Raw genomic sequence first — 24,902 nt, forward strand, 5'->3', positions numbered from 1 at the left:
CTCAGCTGTATCTACTTACGAATTTCTTTGAGTGTATTTATGTAAAATTTCTTGTTTTTTCTATTCAAATATAATTAAACTTACCCCTTGCACTTCCAATGATTCCAATTCCTGTTCTTCATTTGTTAACACAATATTATTTATAAAATCATTCCATTTTACACCATTGATAAAATCAAATTCCAAATCTCCATCCAATTCCAAATCTCCATCCAAATCCTGTGCCGATTGTCTTTTTTCCACCACACGATCCAGAACTTCTAGCTCGGAAATAATCAATTCGCCAGGAAATTGTAAAATACCATTTTGTATATAGAATGGTTCACCATTAAGATTATCAATTTCCAAATCTTCCACATCCAGAGAATCAACAGTCATTTCTTTATAAGCCATATGTGATGAAAGTTCCAGTTCTCTTTTTTGTCTTGAGAAAGTAATGGATTTTTCCAAATCTTCAATACTCTCAATCAAAAAATTCAAATCAACTTCACTGTCTTGAAGGGACCATTTATGATCGTTGAGGTATAACTCTTCTAAATCACCATCAAACTGGATTTGAGGTGTGTGTAAATGATCCAAAGGCGGGGTGGGTTGATTCAACATTTGGCAAAGGATTTCTTGGGGTAAATCAAGAAAAAGTTCAGCCTGGGCAACCATATCGTCGCGTAAACGGATCCAAGCTTTAAGAAATTCAAAAGCTTCTTGCAAACGTAAGAAATCAGAATTTTTTGCTAGTATTTGGGTATGAAAATGTATGAGTTTCGATTTTCCTACCCTGGAGGGAATAATTAAGGAGACTTTACTCTTTGAAGTTGATACTGCAATGGCTCCTTTCAGATTAGGTGTTAATATACAAGCTTCAGAAGGGAGCTTTTGCTGATGTTTAAGGCACTTTACCGGCAGATTGGATATAAAAGAATCTCCATTCCATATTAAGATTTCTATGGAAGAAATATTTTTATAATGATATTGAACCAATAAGATTAAATCATCTCGATAACTCTTCGCTGGTATTGGAAGAAATAAATCTACACATCCAAAGCTTTCATTAAATATGGTATTGAGAAAGAAATAGCCACCTTCGTAAAGGAAAATTTTAGGATGTTTGCCGGCTATAGCTAAATACGATTTATCTGTAATCTTGAATGCGTTAAGAGAACTTAAGCCTTCTGATTTTATGGTTTGCTTTAATTGGAAATCTATTTTATCTCCTAGACTTTCGGATGGATCAAAAGCATAAATCATAACTCTATTACTTTGGGCTATGGCCAACATAATTTCCAGGCCGGTTTCGAGTAAATGGAAATCTTCACAAGGATTTGGTAAATCTATAGCTTGAACCAGCTTTGCAGTTTTGTTGACAATATCAAATTTTAATATATCCACTTGAGCTTGATTAAATGCTATAACCAAATAATCTCCCGAGTCCAAAGAGAAATGTTTGATCTTCTTTATAAAAGTATCTAAGGTCCAGTTTCCAAATAAATCAAAATTTTCTTGGTTTGGAGAGTTTTTGAACCACAACAAATTCTTTTCACTGGCAACAATAATAATTCCCTCCTGATAATTTTCTTCAATATTCCAATAGTTGTAGATTTCCAAGGAGTTTATGGTTTGATTTACTTTAACAACATCCATAGTATGCTGATGATTTTTATGTTCGGAAATAACTAGAAGATCTTTCAAACGGCGACCTATATAATAATTATGGTAGTTTCGCCGCATATGAGACCATTCCAGAACACCTTGGTCGGGCCAATTAAACGAAATGTCTTCTGCGATAAAGTTTAAAACCAAAGTATCCTTAGTTCTGTGCTGAAGCTCTAGGAGATTTTTTAGGTCCTCTTCACTAAATTCTTCAAAATTTCCAGAGGAGTTTACTATTGTAGGTCTTACACTATTAATTGGAATATTTCGTTCTAGTGATTCATAGCTATCATTATTTTGATACTTCCCAGCATCAGATTTTATTTCATAACCAGATTTCTCTCCATTTTTTCCCCTTTTTTCAAGTATGAAATTATCCACATTGTCTTTTCCGGGGTATATTTTTTCCAAGTTAAGGCTTTTCGAAAAATCATATTCCCAGTTCTTTTTTGGTTCAACTTTGCTCGTAATTCTATTTAGTTCGGACTGCAACTCGTCATCGATATTGTGTTTTGTTTCCAAGGCACAAACAGAAAAGGTTATAAACACATTCTGCGAGAGATCAAATCAAAAATATTAAAATTTTAGATATTTTCAAAAATATATATAAACCAACTCACTTTCACTATAAGACCATTTAATACAAAAATTAGCACACCACACAAAATTTTCAACATTGTCCACAATATTGAATTAATTAGGATTGAAATGCCAGCATTTGTTGCTAAATAAAGAGTAAGTTATTGTTATCTCAGATAACGGTAATAAATTAATAATCAACATAAGGCAAAATACTATCTGTCTTCTCTAAAAGGCAATGAAGACAGTAGGGACTGGCAGAATGTCACAAAGATGGGAAAACGGTTTTTTTCTCTTTTAAAACCCATCAGAATTGGAATTGTCAAAATTTTTAAATAATTAATTAGTATTTAATTAAACATTGTTTCAATTCAATTTAAATTTAATATAATTTTTTATAGTGTTGATTTATTACTAAGTCATTAAAAATGTATATTAATTGATCCTATACGAAATTCGGAAAAAGATAAAATTTATATAATATATTATATTATATTGATTTTATCTATCTATTATCTATTATTTATTGTAATATACATTTTTTTGCAATATTTCTTTTATTGATATTGCAAATTGTTGCAAAATATTTGACATCAATTTAAAATTGTTAATACAAATTCATATAAACAAATATTTACATACATGCACTTTAATGTTCAAGCTATTGAAAAGATGTAAACACAGTTACATACCACCCTGTTCAAATGAGCATAGAGAGTTTTCAGCTATTTTATTGCTCTGTCAAAACAAAATTAACATTTCATAACTACTGTTAACTTTATTGAGTGCATACTAAACACTGCTCTCTGTAAACATTGCTCTATGTAATGACAATGTAACACATTCTTTGAAGATATAGCCAACGCTATGAAAACGACCAAATCAAAGATGTGTATAATGAACATCTTTGACCAAATGTAGAACCAGTAGTTGGCAATTTACATGTAGATATTCATACACTGAAAAAAAATAATAGTTTGCCGGCTAAAATGTTCTAATAGAAGCCGCTACACATTGAATCAATGTCCCATTCTTTTAATTAAAAGTTCAAGCCATTCTGAAAAATCGGTTTAATATTATTTACATAATATTAACCAAAATTTAATGTAAATGGCAATGGACTGAATGGTCTGATTTAGCTTGAAAGAAAAGGCTGTCACTCTATACCTAACATAACCCAATATAAATGGACATAAATAATTATTAATTATTAAATTAATTCTCAGTCTAGTTTTTATTACGAATGTCTCTTTTCTTTGTTCGGATTCATCTACATGAAGGTGTTTTCATTGATTTTATTTAAGCAGTTTCTCTATTAGTTCCTCACTGATTTACTTATCCATAAGTAAATAAGTCTATTATTACATTTTTACTATTCCCCACAGTGCAATGTTGTTTGCATCAACGAGATTAAATTTTAGAAGATGGGAAATTGGCTTGCGTCATACCAAATGTTGCATTAACGGCGCTAGGTCCATACATGTTTGTAATTTTTTTATTTGCATTTTTGTAAATGAAAAACTTAATTTTTTTAATTGAACAATGTTAAATTTTGAGCAATAAATTAAAAATTATGTTTTCCCGTTTGTTCAAAGATATTTCCAACACTTAATTTCTTCTTATTTGCATTTAACCAAACGCGTAAACGACAAGTAGGGACCTAGCTCCATCAAGGGTTTGAGTTCTCAGCAGCCAATTTCCCATCTTCTAAAGTTTATTGTCTTTGGTTTCCATTTCATTGCCTTAAAGTCCAACTGCTACCAACTCAAAATTTAATTTAAAATAGCCGGTCTCATTCGTAAACAATGTTAATTCTGTATACAGTCCTCTCCGCAGCTATGTTATTCCTAACATTGATGTTTAACATTCGTATCTGTCAAAGTCATCTCAGCACTTACTTCATGCTTACTTCAGTTCAATGCGAAACGTCAAAACGTGAGAACGAGTTTGTATTGTCGCTGTTGTGTAGTTGAACTGAATAGCCAGGGTTTGCAGTTACACAAAGGACAGACACCAGAAAGGTGGATAAAACAAAAAATAAAAGCAAACAACACAGATTTGTTTATAAAATAAATGATTAATATCGCATAATCGGAGAAATTAAAAGCGAAGTGATTGAAAAAAGCGAAATTTTGTTTTGTGAGGTGGTGAATAAAAAAATCCAATGAGATTATTGGGAATTTTAGAGTAGCAGTGAAATGTGAAAAGGAGCAAAAGAAAAATATGCAACTTGCAAAGAGATATATTATGCATTGATTAAAGGATATTTATTTATATTATTATCCACAAAAATACAAATTTTAGAAAATATTTCAATTATTTCTGAGTAAAACCTCTGTGAAAACCTATGGGAAATATTGCAAAAAGTGTGTTTGTGTTATTGCCATTCAGTGCAGAAAAGGGTGTGTTCGTCGTGCATATTAAAACTCCTCAAAGTCAAGGACTTTGTTATTAAATATTCCTCTTAAAATGAATTATTTAAATTACGACATTTAATGAAACTTATAGGATTTCTATTTAGAAAGTGAAGGTAAGTTTTGAGATAATTCCCTCAAATATACGATTAAATTAAGTTGAAGATTTCCTCCCCTTTTTATGTGTGGATTGTCATCATCGCTCCCTTTTATACCCTGACCTTTTTTTATAGCGACGGCGCTTCTAAATGTTTTTGCTATTTTTGTGAGTTTATTAATGGTACTGGAGTTGCTTAGCAAATATGTACACATAACCAGTGCCTCTACCCTCCGTTTAGTGTTCATAGTGCGAACCTGGGTATTTTGTTGATATTCGGGTCGCTGTATGTTCCTATTTCCCTTTTTATGTTTGTGGTTCCCAGTTTAGTAAGAACTGTTTTCTGTGTGCCATATTTTGGCACTCATGCCCAAAACAACAACTGTTTATCCCTCCATGCCACTATTGTTGTTAATTTCCCGTTGTTTTTCTAAAAATTGTATTTATATTTCTTGGAGCGATTTGTTTCGGTTGGCGCGTGCTGTTGAACTCCTTGAATATCAGCTTTTTAACTTTGGCGAATAATGCTTTTCTGTTTTCTTGCTCAAGTCATAAAATCTCAAAATAGCGGGGAAAATGTGCTGAAGTTTTATGGCTGGCTAAAATTGCATTTGGAATAGCCGGTCATTTGTATGGTTACAAACAGTAAGCAACATGCCCTCATTGGCCATGTTGCTTACTGTTGCTCATATTCCTACAACAAACATTCACTACTACTGGTTGTTGTGAACGATTTTTTGTTTTTTTTTTGGGAAAAATCAATAAATGTATCCGGGATTTATGTGTCAAACCGATGCCACGAATCTCGATTTTCCCTACTCTTATAAACCACCCCCTTGCGCATGTTCCTGCTGTACTGACACATGTTTTTCATATATCTCAATCTCTCTTTTGCAACATATTCAGTTCTCTCTGGCACCCCTCTCTCGCTCACTGTTATGTTTTAACCGCTATCCTGTGACATATCTTCTTAACTAAAAAATGTCAACAACATAGTGGCATTCACATATTTTTGAAAAACGCATCTTAAATTTGAAGGAATGCACTTGTGTGTGGTGTAAGCTATTTTTCACGATCGACTACAAAAGGAAATGGGAGCATGAGAAGGTTCAAAAATAAAATATTCCCATCATAGTGATCTCGTGATGATGGGCCATAATGTAAAATTGCATTAATATGAAGATAAATATGATAGACTAGTAGACCACCACGTGAGGGAAGATTTGGTGTAATCCTTTATAGATGCAAAAATGTTTAAATTTTTGTAACAAAAAACTACCACAATTTGATCACCTTCATTTGATAGAAATTGAAACACATTACTACTTAGATATAAAACTGACATAAGAATACGAAAGATGAAAATTCGATTTTTTATTATTTTCAAATTCAGCTGCTGATATCTTACCAAATTTATGGCGATCAAAGTTTCATGCAATATTAAAAATTCCACTTTTCCTTAAGTGTAAGAAATTAAAAACGCTTGCAATGCCAAAGCCAATTTTCCTAAAGTTTGAAAAAGTATAACTTTACTAATGTCAAAAAGTGTAGTGTCGGCTTTGTACAAATTAGGAAGTTAGTTTTTTTACTTTGATTATAACTTGATGAAGACACCATATTCATCAACGAGATGAGTATAAAAACACGTTGGTATATATTTAAATATAAATTTCAATTAAAATGTATAAAATATATCACAGTTATTAGACCATGAAATTTATAAATCAAATAATTACATTTATTTCTCAATGATGGTAATATTCGTAGTTATAAATTTAATGCATAACAATTATTGTCTATTATTTAGGCAAGGAATTAACAATGTTCCGAAGGTCAAAAATCCTATTTAGTATAATTAAACAAATAACTCGTAAAGTACCGAAAAGTACTTGGACATTTATGATACTTATCTAAGGACGCGTAAGAGCATATGCTACCAAAAATATGTTTATTAAACAAACATGATAATGTGACGCTTCTTAAGGGACGATTAGTCCATGGTTTATAATTTGGCGGTTTTGCAGCTGTGCAGCCAACACGCTCACTCACTCAGGGTGTTGTTATCTTTGAGATCTCTCGGTCTATCTTACCCAAGTATCGCTTGATAATTTTACATCATGCCGTGTAGTTAAGTATGGGCAAGTGTGTGTCTTTGCATCGTCATTGGCAACACTTTGGGGTGGATGTTGTTAATATATTCTTTGTAATTTATATTTTCCCATTTCTGGTTTAGATTTAAAGCTGTTATTGTTGACTAGAATAATTAATGTCATTTCATAGTATGCATTATATGCATATACTGGGATATAACAGTGGAGAGCAAAAGTGTAGTTGTAGATCTTAAGGCATATAGAAAATTGATGGTTCTTCGAGGGGGTCAAACCGTCTACACAACAATTTTCCTATGTGGTAGCAAAAGCATGGTTCAGACATGGATATAAAAAGAAAATCTAATGACATGAGATAAATCAGACTTTTACTACAATGAACTACCATGTAAGGCTTATTAATAAATAAGTAAATACCTAATCGATCGCTACAATGGATACAAATGTCGATAATCGATTTATCGACTAGTCGACTTTTTGTCAAAATAGGGGAAAATATAAGTCGATTTTTGTAATCTTCAAATTCGACTTTTGTTATATTTGAAAATCGAATAAAATCGACTTTTCATGTTGGCGAAAATCGAATAGTCGATTATTAACGGAAATATGGAAAAGGAAATATGAAGTTCACCACTATGTTATCACAATGGACAGAATAGTCTAAGTGAGCCTGAAATATCGGGCTGCTACTATACCTACCTATCCTAAATATGAAGCAAATATTTCTATGGTACCTTTGAGTGTATATCTAGACGATATTGTTAAAGTTATAAATGGGGTTCGTAAGGACAGGCGTGCGGTGAGTACGAATATGTGAAATTATCCGGTTTAACCGTAGATTAACAAGTTAAGAGTTGGAAAGACGATTCTTCAAAATTTCCAAAAAGTCGAAAAGTCGAATTTCCCTAATTTTAAAAAGTAGAAAGGTAGATTATTCTAAATTAGCAAAACAGTCGAGATGTCGAAAATTATATTTTTTCATTCTGATTACAATTTCTAATCGCTACAAGGGATATATGATAACTACTGTACAAGTGAGTGTTCTTTCCTACAAGGAATTTGAACCCGTCTGCTACACAGAAGATGTTATGGAACTTTTAAAGATATTGTCTAAACAATCCCAACAAAAAGTGTCGCCATAAAAGTAGTAAAAATGTTCTCTTTGGTGCAAAATTGGCGCAGAAGCGATGAATTTAACATGGGCTGTCATAGGACGGATGTCCACCATTTCAACAGCAGTTGCACTGAATTTGCATCACATCTTAAGGTGTTATCCAAATCAGTGTTTTGGATGTGAATTAAAAAATTTTATGATATTTTGCAAAATAAATAATTTTTATATTTTTTGACGATTTTTAATGCATTCTAACGCTTGTCTGCAACGTTTGAACTATTTTTTTTTTCAAAAATTCGCAATTTTTCAGGAATGGATTTAGCATTTTTGTCGTCAAAATTTTAATAATTTGTACCACTTTATTAATTCTTACTCTGTTTTTAACCTATCTGAAACAAAAAAAGTTAAAATTACCCATTATTAAAATGTGAGTTATGAAAAATTTAATTAAAAAAACTTCCTGTGTAGTTAAAATTAAGAACTTCTTTGGGTGAACATATCAGGAAGTGCCTTTAGAAGAACTTCCAAATTTTTTTGCTGGGAAGTCTATACATACTTTTATATCGATTAATCCTCGGATGGAATAAATATAACAAATATAAACAAATAATCTACATCTACTTTTGTCTTTCACTATACCAGGCAAAGAAAAACAAACTGTTCCATAGACAAAGATGTCCTGTCACCAGCCCCTACTGGGTTCTTAGTGGTTCTCGAGTTTTGATGCAACGGCTGTAATGCACGTTTTTTTGTAATGAGTTTTCTTCTTGTCTCTTGAATGTTTAAGGAAGAATTGTATCCTGCAGAGAATTTATATATGTGTGTGCAATTCAGCCACCCCTATGTTATGACATAGCCTATGAGAGGAATGTGGACACACGTTTCTTATACAAATGGCATTGAAAAAATGTTGAATCGGGTGGTTCTATTAAATAAAAAATAAACAATAGACACTAACAGAAAAATGAAAGTAATTTGAAGAACAACAATAATTTTCTTTTTTTTAAATTGGTTTATGGTTTTAACAAAAGATCAATAAAGCTGTTGGGGTTTTTAACCAAACAACTTATTGAACATAAATCAAATGGACCAATAATGTCATTTCATGAAAACAAAAGAGCGGCATGAAAACATTAAGGAGAGGGATGATATGATGAAAAGTAGCCCAAGTGCATATGGGGTGTTAAATAATTAATTAAACCCTTTTTTCAAAAATTGCCATATGATGAAAAAACTACTCAATTGACTTGACATCATAAAACATAAAACCAACCGCATTCAACACCCTCTACATTGCTTTTATTTCATACCACCTATGAGTCATTTAAAATTTTTTTATAAAGGATTTTAAATCATTATCCAGTATGATTCATTTGCAATGGTTGTTTATGGCATTTGTGAATATCTATCTGCTTAAGTCGTTGACACCCTGGGTTGTTCTCGGAATAATATCAAGGTAACAGTTTCCATTGCCAGTCATCTCCTTGTGGTCGCTACCACTAAATGTCCATAATGAATGGATTTTTTGGCATTGAATAATTTTTTGTATTTTTCTGCTTATTTTCTGATAAGAAATCGACCTGTACGTAATTTGCGTATGAGTTTCAGTCATCCTTAATATATCAAGATGTCCACTAACATGTCTTAAAATTATGTTTTTCAATAGCATAAAACCCAAAAGCCTTTCGGGTATCTCACATAGGTCCCTTACCTTGATTTTTTCAGTGAGTGAGCATAAACCTCCAAACATAATTTTCATTCATTGCCTATAAAACTCGATTACCTTGTCACAACATTTGTAGTCGCTTGTGTTTCGTGTATGATACGAAGTATTTTTGCACGCCTTCTGAAATAATAGTCCAACAGTGGGATATTAGTCTAAAAGTTGAGATTGGCAATAAGGGGTTTAAATACTCGGATAATGGGAGCTGTATTAAAGATGAAAACGATTTTTAATCAAGAAAAAAACAGTCAATCTAAAAAACACAGTGGGTATATCACAAAAAGACGGATGAATAGCGCTCTATACATTTCACGTTTTGAACGTGAAGTTTTGTCGATCATCTGCTTATTTGGCGAATATTTTTCTCAGCTTGCATTTTTTTTTTGAGATCAGAGAACCGGAGAATGCGATAGTAATTCGAAGCCCAATTCATGGGATTTTGCAATCGTCTTTACTGACTTCTTAGACGGTGTTTTAACAAACTGGGATTGAACTCACGATCCCTTTTATGCACAACGGTAAAACTTTTAATTCTGTCGATTAAACTTAACGACGGAATATTAGGAAATGTTAAAGTCCTGCATTATTCCATCGTAAAATGTGATAAAAATCCCAAATTGTTTGTCTCCCAGGGTTCCTTAACGCATCTGCATACCTAATGTCTGCTGGTTTTAGAGACTTGACTTAAATTTTGTCTGGAAGTCAAAATTGATATGAGTGGCTATGAGAATTGCTAAGAAGTACTCTTTAAGTTCTTTTTGCTACATACGTCGACGTCCATACACTCATGCGATATGTTGAAAACCGGTAACCTTAAAGCGCCAGTCATTGGCCACGAGACTATAGTTGAATTCAAGAAAAAGTTTTGTTTGTGACAAACAAAGCAAATCAAAAAATGAAAAAAAATCTTCTTTTCATATTCCTCAGTCCTTTCATATGACAAGCGCGTGCTTTTAGCTTTTGTTAGTTGTTGTCTGGTTGTTTGAGGTTTTGGAACCTTCTATAGGAGTTCCCTTACAATGCTACTTTGATGATTATGTTGCTGAGATTAGCAGGCAATGGTGAGAAAGAGATACATATCCTACGTACTTTGGGCGCATTCTAAATGAAAACCGGTTGAAGTGTACATAGCATATGAACAACCCACTCATTTCACTTTTTAGTTGATTTCATTTTATTTGTGAGTGAAGAAAAATGAGGTTCAGTTTACACTCTAAGAACAATAATGATGACAATTGCTTCATTCCACAAGGATTTTTTTCTATTTGTTTGAGGTACGAATAAAAAAGAAGTTATATGGCTAAAATATTATACCAAAAATGTAGCAATAAATAATCTTTTGATACAATTATTGCCCGGGAATAACAGGAATTGTCAGCGTAGGATTAAATCCAATATTGTTCCGCCTTAATTGAAGAAATCACATGGAAAAAGCATACTTGAAAAACGCGTGATAAGGATTGGTGCTGATATTTGTAGATGGTGTTCGCATCCAGAGGCTAGGGAAATTCCTATAATTTTCCGTGCCTGTATTTCTATGGATTGGTGTCATCCCCCATTACCCAACTTTACATTTGGATATGAAAACTACAATTGCTTTTCTTTAGATATTTACGACTATGACGTCTTCTTTAATTAAAGCGTAAATTTTTAACTAAAAAAATCACATTATTTATGTATGTATTTGTTAATTGCCCACCTAGATTTTGCTTTCGTTGATCATTAAGTTACTAATGAGTCTACTTCCATAGAAGTAGTGATTAACTTATAGTTGTGAACTACTTTATGAAGAAGATAAATGGTTTTTCCAAATTGTCATTTATTTAAAATGTTGTCACCTTGACAATGATTTCGGAAGTTTTTGGAATGCAATTTTAGTATTAAAAAAATGGCACAAATCAATAGTGCTATTAACAACCTTCTACGAAGATTATGACTAAATAAGGACCAGGGTTTGCGATAATCATCTTCGAAGAGCAAAGCATTAAAATTTATCACATTTTCACTGCGAGTATAATGAGCATAAAGTATTTGATAGTAAAGAATAATGTTTTTTAATTATTTGTAAACATATTTGAATTCTAAGATGAGATTTTGTTAATACATATCTTCTTTCTTTAAAGTAAGGCAAATTGCTAATGGAAATATACTCTTTGTTGGTATAAAGAAATAATCTTTAAAAATAAAAGCATCTTTATTCTTTTGCAACAGTGTATCTCAAACTTCAAACCAAGAGACATCGTGTGACTCCATTGCTGTAAAAATTCGAATTTGCCAGCAATATAGTTTTTACAATCCTATACAAAATAAAATCAATATGCCACTACTCATCTCCCATGCATCGATCTAATTTATGATAGATCCAGATTTGAATCTCCCACATAATTTGCGCAGTTAATCTTCCAGATACTCAAGTTTGCCATGATGGATTATAATGCTTGTTGCATTAGATTTGTGAATACAAGTTTGATTTTTCTTAAAAACTCAAAGCGACATCATTCACCAAAGATTCAGATTTCATAACATCATCCAACAACTACAATAAACAGTGTTAAAGAAAAGAAGACCCAGCTAGATTTTAAAGAAAATCTTCTTTGACAGCTTAACAAAGTGAACATATGTTTTTGTGCTTTGTTTTTTGTATTCAACAAAAGAAAAAAAAATGCTTTTATTATATATGTGTTTCTTAGTACTTTGACTCTATTCAACATTTCCTTATATCTAAATCTTTTAGTGCAGAGGCAATTTGTTAGTTTGCTTGCATATTTATAATCTTTGTTTTGCGATGATGGGGTTTCGTCTTAGTTTTTTAGTTTGCTGTTGTTTTTTTCATATTTTGCAAAATTTGCATAATTTTTTCCTATATAATATGACTGTCTTTATCGAGATATGTGAGTTTATGAGGCTACAGTAGTTGAAAGAAGTATGACACAACCATTTTTGTTTATTTCAAAAAAGTACTTAAATCCAAAGATTTTGACCTTCCCTTCTGGTACTGATTCCGAGCCAAAGATGTGGCTTCTTTAAAATAAAGACAGATTTTAGGAATTTATTTAGCTTTCAATTATTCAAGTCATCAAAAACAAGTCTTGGTCTATATTTGAAGTTTTTTATCTTAAATCCAAATATTCAATATCTCAGTCAATTTAAATATTATTTCTTTAAACCAAAAATATTTTTCTTTACTTTAAGGACACGGCACGACTTTAACTAAATTTAATGCAAAAAAAAAAAACTAAAGCAAATTTAAACCTTCTTTTAATTAAAACATCTTTTTTTTTTAAAGAAAATAGTCCTTAATCTTGTATAAGCAGCGCGTCAAAAAATTTAGGTTGCATAATTCTCCAAATAGGTCAATATGTTCTTCAGTGTATCAGATACTTTAACACTTTTAAAGGAACTTTGATCTTAGAGAAGTTTAAACATATCTGAGTATTTGATTTATATGAAACTTCGATATAGTTGTCGCCTCAGACAATCGGATTCGTAGTTCGGACGTATGTGAAGGGTTGTCCTTTATCAATCACATAACTTTAGAATCCTGATAATCGCACTGAGATGTGAAATAGGTTCAATTCCCGAGAAATTTTGCAAAATATGATTTTTAATTACGAAAGATTCTAATGTAAAAACAAACAGCCAAAAAAAAAAAAACATAATACTGTTGTGACCATATTCCAAAATATTTTCTCACTATATAATTTAATTTTATTATTTGCCATGGTGCAAACTTTTCTCTCCAAATGTATTATTGGATATCATATGAAGTTCTCATGTGTTGGACAAATAGGCTTGAGAAACTAAATAGAGTTAATTATAAGAAGATATATTATTGCAATTTTATTTATTAAAAATAAAACCGTACATATTGTTTAAATTAAGATACAGTTACATAATTATAGGACTGCAACAAAAACAAAAAATAAGATAATCACAAAACAATTAATTTTATAATAACATGTCAGTTATAACAGCTTGAGAATCTCCTTGGGAAAAAAACTTTTAATAAAATGGGGGTTTCGTGATTGATATGATGTTGGCAAGATTATGAATTGAGTGATATATTTTTGTCTTATTTATTTTAATTTAAGTATAACAAAGTTTTTTCTTTATTGACACATTGTGGTTTTTACGACAAAGATGTTTGTCATACATTTTATTTGAATGTGTTATGAGAGGGTAATATAAACGAATTGAATTAACAGCTTTCAATGATTCACAGATAAGATTTTTAACTTTTTCAATGAGTGAAAAATCACAATGACAAATAAAAGAATGAAACAAATATATTGTTGTCCTTATAAAAGGTTAATATCACAATAGAGTGATCATTGATGTATGATGCTATGATTTCGATTTTGATCCATTAGACTTCCAATTGCTAATAATTTTATTTTATAAAATTCATATGAAAACCATTTATATATATTTCATTAGGAAGCATCATATTCAACGGTTATTGTCTATGAAGTGATATTCCATCATTATATTATAGTAAGAGGAAATAAGATAAGTTCCGTATAAATTTAAAATGAAATTGTGATATGTCCGTCCGAATTTTATCGAAAAACATTATTTTAAAACATTATTGAAAATTATTAACTAGAAGTAATCAATATTTAGAATTATTTAAATGTTAAAGTTTTTAACACTGTGTTATTTGTGAAATGTAATTTCTATAAATTTGTTGTAGACTCACGAGGAAGCGATTTAATGTAGTAATCGCTAAATATTGGGAAACAAAATATATAAAAAAATACCTCGAGCCCGATGTTCTTTTGTTGTATTTTTTTTTCAATTTCTTCGAAAAATTCAAACCTCTGTCACCAAAAAAATTTTGGTGTTTCAAAATTTTTATTTTTGTTCCACAGCGTATTTCATTTATATTCATTCGTTTTATGTGTGTGAAGATAAATTCGAATTTGAAATTTGCAGCAAAAAACTTAGCCGAGACACAAACCGCCACCAAAAATATTTTTCAAACTCGAATTATTATTATATTAGTATTTTGCTTATTATTCAAAAACTAATCCGCGTGCGGTATAGAGACTAGGTTAATTGGAAAGGGCTTAAACTCAGCTTTGATACTCACGAAAGTCTTCATTAGAAAAGTATTTGTGAAAAGCGCAAATTGGAAAATACAATTTTAACCAAATTTTCAAAATTTGCCAAGACTAAGCCGAAAAACGCAAATTGGAAAATAAAATTTTCAACACATTTTCAAAATGGGCCCACTATGAACTTTTATTTTAGTTTTGCAACAGTGGGCCCGTTGTAAAAATTGTGGCAAATTATAGTTGTATTGTATCTCTTAATACTGAAAAAACGTATGCATATGCACCGATGAAAAAGAATGTTTTTCATATGTTTGGGTGTAAAAATTATATGTTTGGAACTCAAATTTGTTAACACACTATTTTTAAGTGCAAGCATATAATGTTCATAAACTAGCCTAACATGTTTGGCATAACATGTTTGTTCATATGTTTGGGACATAAAATGTTTGTAAACATAATATGCTTAGATTCAAACATATATTAATTTGAAAATAGCCTATAAACATATATGTGTTCAGAAAGAGAGACCTAGAGAGTATGCTGCAAGTAAAATAATTGAAGTAACCAATTGGCGCCTTAAAACTATATCTACACAAAGAAAATTTCGTTAACATTTTTTACTACCAGTGTATGCCCTAAGGTGAAACATAATATGTTTGATGAAACCAAACAATATTTTGTTTGGACCAATCCTGAAAATATGCTTGAAGCAAAATGTGTTTGGGGTAAAAATCGCTTCTGTCGATTTTTTTGAGGGTGCAGCTACCGAAAATACATAAAAATAAATACATACATCCTTTCGAAATATTGCGAAAATTGTTTGGAAAAAAAATTAGAATATATGTGAAATGGGACCGACTTAAGTTTTCCCTAACTAAAGTCTCTTTACATCGTCTTGTATATGCCCAACAATGTGTTGCTTGTTGTGGCTATAGCAAAAATTTGTGTGTCCATGACAATAAGAGCTACATGGTTCAGTGCTTACAAACTATATTCGATTCTCCGTCTGTCCACGTCCAAACAAAATTCCTTACAGCGAAAGGCAAGTGGTAAACTATGGTTGTTTGTCTAAAATTTCGTTTGGAAGAATAGAATTGTGTTTTTGCATGTCTGGGAGTTCATACACAGTGAGATAAAAATGTAGCTCTAACTTAACTTTTGCATAAACTAAATGTGTTAATATTCTCAAGACTTAATTTATTAATACTGTTATCTGCGGTAGCGGATACGAAATAAACACTAGATTTAGACGGTTAAGAAATAAACCTGTTGATTGCATGTATGAAATATTGCTAATTAAAAGTTCCTTTTGTACAAAATAAGATCTTAAGCTTCTTGTATCTTAAAACACAAAAAGCTTTACAATTTCATTTAATGTCAAATATTTTTTAATCTGTCTTCCCAAAATTTAAAGCAAATGCTATACAGTAGCATTAAATATTACCCGTACTTTACTCTAAAACATATGCAAAGTTTATTGCCCCAATATTCATTACTTTGGCTTATCTCAAAAAAAGAACAAAAATTAAAAATATACAGAAAAAGTACAAAAATATAAATAAGAATATTAAAATGCGATAAAAAACGATAAATAAGACAAACATCATGCTCACACAAAGGCTCTCTTTTGCGTATACAAAATTTTATTTATTTTGTTCGTTTTTTGTATGTGTGATGTTGGAGTTTTAAATAACAAAGGGGGAGGCATGTCCGTGATTGGTATTCTGGCATGGCAAAGGCTGGCATTAATCAATTTGAAAAAAATCAAGAGCAAGTCTGTCCTTTCATATGTCGCACATGAAGGCTGGTATGATATGTTCAATGCCCAGTAAACATACATAGCCATATCCATCAGAATTTCCATAGGCACTGTTGGTGATTCTGTTTTTGCTTGCACTTACAATACTGTAAACAAGTGCAAATTTAATTAAATACAAGTACGGAAGTTAAAAAAGTAGTACTACTATGTTTTTTTTTTAATATACTCGTATCTCTATTCATTCATGTTTTTCCATGACTCCATTCATCAGACATAAGGGATGCATACGGTTAATCCCCAACGTGGTATTAATGAACTCTGACAGTTCGTATTGTTGAGATACAGTCGTGGGCCCACTTTTGTCTTGTTTCCAGCCATGGCATTATATTTGTGAGTAGGCCTATATTCTTTTTGTCTTGAATTTGCGGTACTTTCAGTGTAGTATTGACTCCCTATGTTGCCTATTGACTCTGAGGTTGAATTCACTTCCTTGTCTCTCGGTTTGACAGCAATTACTTGTACTTAGACTTAAATAGATAGATCTAACGCCAATTGAATTTTTGTTAATCTATTGTAGTGTACTGGTGTGTTTCCCTTCCACAAAGATGGGAAGTTTTGTTTACTAAAATTAGTGGAAATTATATATACTCCGTAAAAAACATAATGAAAATATATAAATGAAAACAAGGGGCTAATTGTTGATTTCTGCTGAAATGTTCGTTTCATGAATACTGGCCATCAACGTCCGAATATATATATTTCTTACTTGCTCCATATTATTATGTATAATAATTAAAACTAATTTAATTCCCCTATATGGGATTACTTCCCTCAAATATGTTACTCGTCAAATAGTTGGTGGTTTTAAGTGTGGTTTAATAGGAAGCAAATGCGTTTCAATACCCAGTAGTGCTCCTGCTACTATAACTTTCAAGTTAGCATTGGAAACCCTGCACTAAAGGTAACAATGATAAACTGTGAATGAAGCCTTAAAATATTTCAATTTAATTAAATTCATTTGATTGAAGCTATTTAAAGGTGAGGTGATTGTTAACACCCGCCAATACACTTATAAGCTTTTGTGATAACACTTTCTATGATTAATGGTTGTTTACCTTCACATTGATTGTGTGTTTTTGGTCTGAATATGGTTCCTCTAAGAGGAGCACATTTTAAGTCTGGTTTTGTTGTACATAATATTTTCCAAAAGATTCCAATATGTGAGTAGATACTTAAATTTTTGTTATTGTTGGAAATTGTTTAGCAAATTCTTTTCAATTGATTTCTATGAAATTCATCACATGTTGCTATTGAAGACATTTGACTTTCTGTTTTCGCTTTCAATATGAGAATTTGTCTGTTGACTTTGCAAATATTGTTCACATTAAGAGTACACTGAAAAATATATATTTATAATCACATACAGAAATAATTTTATATAAATTTATAATTTAAAAAAAAATGATTTAATATTAAGGTTGATAGAAACCCCAGTGCAGAGATATTGAACCTTAGAATATATGTCATACATAACTCTGGATATATTGTAGAAAAAATGTTTGCTTTGGTCAGACACTTCAATAATAGCACTGTGACATAATTAAAACAAAATAAGTTTAACTTAAGATTTTTATTTACTTTGCTTCATTAATTGATGACACATTTTTATTGCCTTTTCTGTTGAATTCTTCGAATCGGGCAAAAGTTGGATTCATTTATTTACGCTTACAGTTGCTTGGGTGCAATCCCATAAATAGTTCGATAAACCATAAGTAACCATTTTAATTAATTGAGTTCCCTATGGGTCAGACACATTGTTTAATTAAAGAAAAAATTTATTAACGTTTAGAGCTGGTATGAAACTTTGCCAGTTTATTTGCGTTGCTTTTTGATTGTCAGCAAATAGTCTATGCCTGAATGCAGTTGGTTATAGCTAATTATGAATCAATATAACAGCTGACTCAAATAGATCTTTATTTTGATGGTATCCACCATAGGATGGAGGATATGATAAGTTTGTCATTCAGTTTGTAACAAATCGAAATATTTATGTATAAGAAGCAAATTCCAAGACCATGTCTGTCCGTCCGTCTTTTTTTGTAATTAAGCTACAGAATTCATAGGTCCGCCATGAACATTTTATAAACACTTCCTAATGAACTTTTTTTATAAACATTTCCTAATGAATTTTGTATAAAACGTTTTCTATAAAAAAAAGTTCATAATTAACATTTTCTATAAAAAAATCGTAAAGAACTATTTCTGTAAAAAACATTCATAACAAACTATTTCTGTAAAAATTTCATATCTTAATTTCTGTGTAAGGAAGTTTATAATAGACTTTTTGTAATTAATGTATAACCTTCGTAAGTTCATAATGAACTGTTTATATAAAAAGTTCATAGTTAACTTTCTCTGGAAAAAGGTTCATAATAAACTTTTCTCTAACTATTTTTGTAAAAATATATAATATTTTTCTTATAAAAATTTTCGTTGTGAACCTATTCCAAAAAAATTAATAACAAACAATTTCTACAATAAATTTTTGATCCTTTTCTAAAGTCCGTAATAAACTTAATTGGCGGGGTGTTCGTACCTTCGAATTATTGAGAGAGAGAGAGAGACAGTAAGATATTTTTTTACAATAACGTCTATTATGGAGTTTTATATAAAAAACAAAAAAAAAACTTATTGTACATTGTACCACAGTAGTGGTGAAGGATCATGACAAACTATCGCTATAAAAATTGTCAGCAGTTTTTGCTATAAAAAATATGTGAGGACTCGCTATAAAATGTGAATGATGAACATTTCTCTTGAATTTCTGGTATAAAACATTTACTATAATAGACCCTTTTATGTACCAATTAGTTTATAATAGAGGGGTGCGCGTGACTGAAATTTCACTCACACTCACGCACATTCACGAAACAAAATGTTTATTCACGCACGCTCACGCACTATACTTTTGGTAATCAATCACACTCACGCACATTCACGAAATGAAAACCAGTACTCACGCACGAACTACTTTTAAAGACTCACATGCACGCACGATTCACGACAAATTCACGAGCCTCACGACATTTTCCAAACGTAAATCAGCAAAGGTAACAAAATTCAAAAATAGAATATAGTTCCAGAGCTAAATTAATTTCAGTTAACACACGAGTACGAATTAAATCTTCACTTTTTTCGTGAGCGTGATTTTGCAGAAATTTTATTCATGCACATTCACGAACCGATTTTATTTATCTCGCACGCTCACACACGACATATTTATTTTAGTCCCATTCACGCACATTCACGAGACTTGCGTTGGATTTTGGTCACAACTCATGTGATTCACGTGTGAATAACGCGTGTCACGAGAATTTCGAGTCACGCGCACACCTCTAGTTCATAATGTACTTTTTCTAACAAAAAACATAAAGGCTGTTTTAATAAGGACTTTACCTATAAAAAAATACAATCAAAAAGATTCATAATTAACCTTTCTATACACGCTGAAAAATTATTTACGTGGTATTAAAGATTACGCAACTTAAATTTTTGGATGCAAAATTTACACAATATTAAGGATACATTTCTTTAAAATAATGAAATTTTGATTGAAAGAAATATTTTGGAAATTTTCGTCCCTGCGTTAAAGTCGTATATCTTTGAACTAAGGCACATTTTCTTTAAAGTAAAGAGAAGCATTTTCGTCCCTGCGTTAAAGTCGTATATCTTTGAACTAAGGCACATTTTCCTTAAAGTAAAGAAAAACATTTTTGAGGTAAAGAATTCGTCCTTAAATTAAATGAATTTTCGAATCTTTAGATTTAAGACAAACGCTTCAACCATAGGCTAAGACTTATTTTGAGGACTTTGCATCTTTGGTTTAAAGTTTTTTTTTTTTTGGAATTAAGAAAACATTTTTGACTTTAAAGTATCTGTCATAATTTGGATTTTTAAACTGGCATTTGAATGAATGAATTACTTTATTAATATATCGGAAAAGAGAATACAAATTTCATAAACGAGATCTATATCCTAATTTTAATTTTAAGTATCCTAGACTTAAAGCCAAAAAGCTCCCTAACAATGTCCTTATTTTAAAGAAACCCCATCTTTGGATCGGAATCAATATTAATGTCAAAATCGTTGTATTCAAGTAAACTTTTTTTTGAGTGCATGATGAACTTTTCCATAAATCACCAAATTTTTTCGAATTTTCAAAAACTATTTTTAACCCCTTTTGCATATTAACTACCGTTATATTTTTATTTATTCAATAATAAAAATATATTGCTGAGTAATCATTGGATATCAGTCTATGTAGTAACCCACCAAACAGCAAACAAGGCCAGCGTTGATGAGTTGTATGTTGCATGAAAAAAAGGAAGGCAAATTTCCATATCAATTACAGTAGGGTCAAGAACAATTTATAACATCTATCAATTCTTTTTATTATTCAATATGGAAATGGAAAATTATTCAATACAGCTATTGTCAATTACACATGTTCTTCATCTATTCTAATTTATTTTATGAACATATAAGAAAATTTTATTTTTTAAATGTTTTAGTATAGAGACGGCAATTTGTTAAATAGAAAATTATAAAATAAAAAAGCATATTGTGTTTGTGAAGCTACCCAAAGGAAAAATAGTTTGTTCCGGGAAGAAATTTGAAACAAACGAAATTTCCCTTTAATGTAAAGTGTTTTCTGTAAGAGCAAATGAACATGGATTTGTGATAAACGATGGAACAATTGTCCCCAAAATTGTTTATTTGCTGTTAAGGAAAATTGTTTAGCAACAAAAACAAACTTTGTCTAAATTGTCGTTGAGAAAACTCTTAGTGAGCCTATATAGTTTTTATCTGATCAGCGAAATAAGGCTAGATGTAGCATCCATGTCAACCTCTACAACCGGTTTTTTTACACAAAGAAAAGAATGTCTAATCCTTTATATGCTGTTCGCCTCTAGTAGAATTTAGTTAGGTTGTTTTACTATCTGTAGGTGTGTTTTGCTAAAAAACGCTTCATGTTTCAACAAAGCTCATCTTTAGGCATTGGGTCATTAGAGGGTTAATTCTTCAACCATCCTAAAATTTAGTACAATCATGTCGTTTTTTATGCAGTTTAAATAATCTTCATATATAAGAATCATATAAAATTCCCGAATAAACCAGTATTATTTACAGCCGTCATTTCCAAATTCCATAAAAATTTTTCTTTTGTAACAATTCTTATATATTTAAATATTTTTATATAACTGATCCCATTGTGCAGAGCTTCACTACTAAAATTAATTCATGACTATTTGCAGAAAACTAAGCGGAAATATAGGGAACTATCACTTAATTAAGAACCAAAGTGATGCGTAGTATCTTTCATTGATTATTTCTCTCTTCTCAGTTCATTTTATTTCTTGAAGTTTTTTTCATCATGTAGGCTGAACCCATATCTCCAAAAAGAAACCGAAGATGTCTTTAACATTTTTTTTAATTCAATAATCCCACCTTTTCCTGTTTTTCCCAATTTATAATAGTTTTTAAATCCCCATGCGGCAACAACCCAACATTTGTCATAGTTTTTTTCTTAATTATTTCCTCTGAATATGTAACGATGAGCTTACATGGGGATTTATGACAAGAGTTTATGCTTCAATAAAATTTCATTAGAATGTCAATCAAATTTTTTTATTGTGTTTCTAGTAAAGTCTTCCTCTCACTCCTTGGTGCCATGGAATCACAACTAAAATTAAACTGTCAACAGAATAGTTTACTCCAGGAACAATGTTCGATGTAATGTTGAAGTGAAAATGAAAATTGCTTTATTCATACCCAAGCATTTGAAACCAATTTTGTAGTTCCCAAACAAACCAAACTCGAAAAATGATTCTCTTGGAAAACATATGGCACGTGCCTTCTAGTATATTACCACTTTGCTTCCGATTCCACAGTTCGAGCTTATGTGAATGTTTCCCTCATTTGTGTGTCCGTCTGTCTCTCTTTCGTTGGTTCTGGTCTTGCAGAGAAGTTTTGATATGACTAACCCCAGAGCAATAGCAATGCAGCAGTATGATTTTTTGTCCAGATAATGGTGTGGAGTTCTTGAAATATTCATGGAAATGCACATGTGGTATATTTTTAGCAATTTTTAATGGACAGACTATTCAATGGAGCTGTCAGTATGAGTATCAGGTTAAAATGTCATTGTTTTATCCACAATCACTCTGTAAGTATTTCTGTTCATTGTTCTTGATCTTGGTCCCTCTACATTATTGAATTGCACCCTTGCTTTTCCTAATTTTTGTAATTTTTGGTTGTCATTCAGAGATCTCATTATTGTCTAGCCGCTCCATAACATTGGCATTTATCATCAGTGACAGACAGACAGACAGACAATTTTGGGGATCATTGTAAATCGAATATAAGAAAATTGGAAATTGAAAATTGTTTCTGTAATGGTCCTGTACCCCTTGAACAATTTGGGGAGAAATATAATTCAAATTGGAAAACAAATGTTCTTTGTGTAAAGGTCATGGGCTCAACGCAAAAAAACCGACTATGTAATGTGAGGGGTGATGGGATTGGTAACAGAACTCACCATTAAAATTTGTTGAGTATGATTATCTTTGTTTTGCCCTCCAAAATAAGAAGCTTTTGTTGCCATGGTTAATGATAGTGAAGAAAATATTCTAAACTGTTTTTCAAACATTTCTAATTACAGGCAATTTGTGGTGTTATTGAACCCAGTTTTAATGGTTTCAATTTCTATGGGGAGGAGACTACTTTCTTCCAACCAAATTTATCTTTTAAAATACATTTCGAGTAATGGATTGTTAGCCATTAAAACAAGAGCTTCCATTTTAAATGAAAATAAATCAACAATTCTTTTCTGAAAAATTTATAATTTTTACTATAAAAGCACTGCTGCCCTGTACATGGCATCAGCATAAAACTTTTCAAATTTGAAGTCATGAATTTCAATAAACTCTAAAATATTATTTATTCTTACATACTGTTCTTTGCTTCAAAAGACGTGATTTGGGAGTTTATTGAAATTGAGAGAATTGTAGTGAAGCACACACTTTTCTTGTTAACTTTATTTGTTAAAGGAAATTTTGGACAATGTGAAAAAGTTTTAAAGATCTCCATACCGCACGCGGCTTAGTTTTGGCACAGTGGGTGCCATTGTCAATTTTTTTTTTGAAAAATAATTTTAAAATTTGAGCTTTTCACAAATTATTTTCTAATGAAGGCTTTTATGATTAATAAAGCTGACCCAAAGCCCTTTCCAATGAACTTAGTCTCTTTACAGCACGCTACTCAGTTTTTGGATAATAAACCAAATACTAAAACTCCAAATTCCTATTTGAGATCCTAAATTCGAATTTGAAAAATAAAATTCGTATTTAAATTGGAGGTATCGGCTAAGTTTTTTATACTGCAAATTTCAAATTCAAATTTATCTTCACACACACACACTTTATTTCTATATAACTATGACAACATTTAGACGGAGGGTCGAGGCCCAGCGGTGCAAAGTGGGTTGAAATACAAAACTAATTTGTATATCGTCTGCCATTCGTAAACGAGTAATGATAATTTTTTGATATTTAGAGCTGAAATGCTGCAAAATGATGTGCAGTCCCGTATTTTTAGCAGCCTGTCAAATGGATACCGAATTATATACCTTCGGAATACAGTGTAGTCTGCCAGAATTCTGAAAAAAAAATAATTTTTATTTTATCGTAACGTTATTCTATTTTAAAAAATAATTTAATATATATAAATTAAATTTTTTTAAATAAAATAACGTTTCTTTGCATTCCAACAAAAAATCTGATTTATATTCTTATTTAAAATATAAATGAAAGCAATGCCTTTGTCTTGACAAAAATCAATAAAATAGTGGAAATGCCCGTCTTTATTAAAACTTGCCACTTTTGGATTTGCGGATTTTTTTTGTGCTGTCTCCACATGCTCCATGCCTTTTTAGTCTAAGACAACAATCGCATTTGACTTGATGGTCACATAAAACACGAACCAGCAGGCTGCTAGTCAGGTCAGCCGACCAGTGAGCCAGACATCTAGTCTGTCCAATTCTAAATAAGAAAAAGGCGGAGAAAAAACAATCTGGTAAAATCATTCTAAATATCGACATTTAACGGTGGTTACTCATGGAGCTTTCATTCTTTTATGAGATCACACAAATCACAATCGTAGGTCGTGAATTCTTCTCGTTTTTATATAGAGCTTCAGTTAGTCTCTGTTTGTTTTTAGTTCTATCTTTTTTTGTGTTCATTCTTGGTGTAATGGTCATTACCAGGGGAGCACTAAATTGCAACAAGGGAAACCACTTTGCTTGATAAAAGGCGTTATGCGGTTTAGAGTGACTTATCGATTATGG

At 31.1% G+C, this 24,902-nt stretch overlaps 1 protein-coding gene across 1 annotated transcript in view; it reads right to left on the reverse strand.

The window, feature by feature from the left end:
• Positions 1-2,402, reverse strand: part of fs(1)N (female sterile (1) Nasrat) — a 7,936-nt gene extending 5,534 nt beyond the window's left edge. The window contains exons 1-2 of the mRNA XM_075298671.1: positions 2,268-2,402; positions 85-2,199 (exon numbers count right to left, since the gene is read on the reverse strand). Coding sequence (XP_075154786.1) covers positions 85-2,199; positions 2,268-2,324 — 2,172 coding nt within the window. The 5' untranslated portion in view covers positions 2,325-2,402. The remainder of the gene's footprint in view (positions 1-84; positions 2,200-2,267) is intronic.
• Between the last annotated feature and the right edge of the window lie 22,500 nt (positions 2,403-24,902).

Source organism: Haematobia irritans, chromosome 3, assembly GCF_050003625.1.
Source record: "Haematobia irritans isolate KBUSLIRL chromosome 3, ASM5000362v1, whole genome shotgun sequence".
NCBI lineage: Eukaryota > Metazoa > Arthropoda > Insecta > Diptera > Muscidae > Haematobia > Haematobia irritans.